At 55.0% G+C, this 2,498-nt stretch overlaps 1 protein-coding gene across 1 annotated transcript; it reads right to left on the reverse strand.

The window, feature by feature from the left end:
* Window positions 1-633: 633 nt before the first annotated feature.
* Window positions 634-1,572, reverse strand: LOC129201184 (olfactory receptor 14C36-like). The gene has a single exon (XM_054812334.1). It carries the CDS (start codon window positions 1,546-1,548, stop codon window positions 634-636), a length of 915 nt encoding a protein of 304 aa, XP_054668309.1. The 5' UTR covers window positions 1,549-1,572.
* Window positions 1,573-2,498: the final 926 nt, after the last annotated feature.

Genomic DNA, 2,498 nt, shown 5'->3' on the forward strand with positions numbered 1-2,498 from the left:
ATGAGAGATGACCAGCAGGTCGAGGGAGGTGATCCTGCCCCTCTACTCCGCTCTTGTGAGACCCCACCTGGAGTACTGCATCCAGCTCTGGGGTCCCCAGTACAGGAGAGACATCGAGCTGTTGGAGTGAGTCCAGAGGAGGGCCACGAAGCTGATCAGAGGGCTGGAGCACCTCTCCTATGAGGACAGGCTGACAGAGTTGGGGTTGTTCAGCCTGGAGAAAAGGCGGCTCCAAAGATCGAATTGCAGCTTACCAGATTCTGAAGGGAGCCGACAGGAAAGATGGTGAGGGACTGTTTATCAGGGAGTGTAGTGACAGGACAAGGGGTAATGGGTTTAAGCTGAAGGAGGGTTGATTTAGATTAGATGTTAGAAAGAAATTCTTTACCGGTAGAGTGGTGAGGCACTGGAACAGGTTGCCCAGAGAGGCTGTGGAGGCCCCATCCCTGGAAGTGTTTAAGGCCAGGTTGGATGAGGCTTTGGGCAGCGTGGTCTAGTGGAGGGTGTCCCTGCCCGTAGCAGGGGGGTTGGAACTAGATGATCTTTGAGGTCCCTTCCAACCCAAACCATTCTATGATTCTATGATTCTATGAGATATGCAGAGGATGATGAAGAGTTTATTGCTTCTGAAAATCATCCAGTCCTCAGTTTCCACAGTGCATCCTTGAGCTCCCGGTTCCTCATGCTGTAGATGAGGGGGTTCATGGCTGGAGGTACCACCGAGTACAGAAGTGACACCACCAGGTCCAGGGATGGAGAGCAGATGGAGGGGGGCTTCAGGTCAGCAAACGTGGCAGTGCTGAGAAACATTGAGATAACGGCCAGGTGGGGGAGGCACGTGGAAAAGGCTTTGTGCCGTCCCTGCTCAGAGGGGATCCTCAGCACGGCCCTGAAGATCTGCACATAGGACACCACAATGAAAACAAAACACCCAAAGACTAAACAGGCACTAACCACAATTAGCCCAACTTCCCTGAGGTAGGCATCTGAGCAGGAGAGCTTGAGGATCTGGGGGATTTCACAAAACTGGTCCACAGCATTGCCGTGGCAGAGGGGTAGGGAAAATGTATTGGCTGTGTGCAGCAGAGCATAGAGAAACCCACTGCCCCAGGCAGCTGCTGCCATGTGGGCACAAGCTCTGCTGCCCAGGAGGGTCCCGTAGTGCAGGGGTTTGCAGATGGCAACGTAGCGGTCGTAGGCCATGACAGTGAGAAGACAATACTCCCCTACAATAAAGAAGAGAAAGAAAAAGAGCTGGGCAGCACATCCTGCGTAGGAGATGGCCCTGGTGTCCCAGAGGGAGTTGGCCATGGCTTTGGGGAGAGTGGTGGAGATGGAGCCCAAGTCAAGGAGGGAGAGGTTGAGGAGGAAGAAGTACATGGGGGTGTGGAGGTGGTGGTCACAGGCTATGGCAGTGATGATGAGGCCGTTTCCCAGGAGGGCAGCCAGGTAGATGCCCAGGAAGAGCCCAAAGTGCAAGAGCTGCAGCTCCCGTGTGTCTGCGAATGCCAGGAGGAGGAACTCAGTGATGGAGCTGTCATTGGACATTTGCTGTCTCTGGGCATTGGGACCTGTCAAAGGAGGAAGAAGTAGTGACAAGTTAGGGTAGACATCTCAGAGAAGTATTTCTTCCAATTCTCATGGAAACCCCCCAAACCGCCTCTTTCCTTTCAGAAAGACCTTTTGCTGGTCCATTTAGTGAATTCGGGTGGGAGCTGGCTGAGGATCCCCCAAGTGGCACTTCTGCTTGTCGCTGAGAGAAACCTTGTGGGTCCTGTGTGGCAAAGGGACTGTCCCTTTGTGCCGAGGGACAGTCTGTCCGTCAGACCCGGTCTCAGTTACCCTAGGCTGTCACCTCCTTGAGCTGGAGGGCGATTGCACCCAGACCCCCCTGAGAAGAAAATGGACAATGGGGTGAATGCAGTTCCCAAGTGCCCATCTCCAAACTCCTCACATTGTCTCAGCTCAGCCCTCCCCTCCCAGCCAGGGACGCAGGGGGCTCATCACAGGTGCTTGCATACACCCTGCCAGCAGCATTTCCATGGCCTTAGTACTGAGGGGCTGCTACGTAACACACAGACGGAACGGGAAGGCTGTGCCCTTCTGGAAGACAGCCTGCAGCACAGCAGGATGGCCCAGGGAAATAACCAAATGTCCTCAAGATCACCTGTCCGGAACAGTGAGTTGGCTCACTGAGCCCTGCAAGCAGCATTGCCTGGAGCTCCCACCTTAGGTGGGAAGAAAGGCAGCATGAAGAGGAGGGGGGAACTGGAGAAATTCCCCAATGCCCCTGTTGATGGAGGCAGTACGGGGACAAACGGATGAGCACTTGGGAGATTCCCCTCATCAGGGGTCCATCTGCCGAGGAGGTAACTCATGCCGTGGAGCACATGGCCTTCAAGGTGAAGGCCCTGCTGTGTGGCAGAAGAGATCAGGGGCTTGCTCCGGGGAAGGCGTCGGCGCTGTAGCAAATGGCACAGAGGTGCCTGAATTCCCCC

The sequence above is a fragment of the Grus americana genome, unplaced genomic scaffold, assembly GCF_028858705.1.
Source record: "Grus americana isolate bGruAme1 unplaced genomic scaffold, bGruAme1.mat scaffold_82, whole genome shotgun sequence".
Classification (NCBI taxonomy): domain Eukaryota; kingdom Metazoa; phylum Chordata; class Aves; order Gruiformes; family Gruidae; genus Grus; species Grus americana.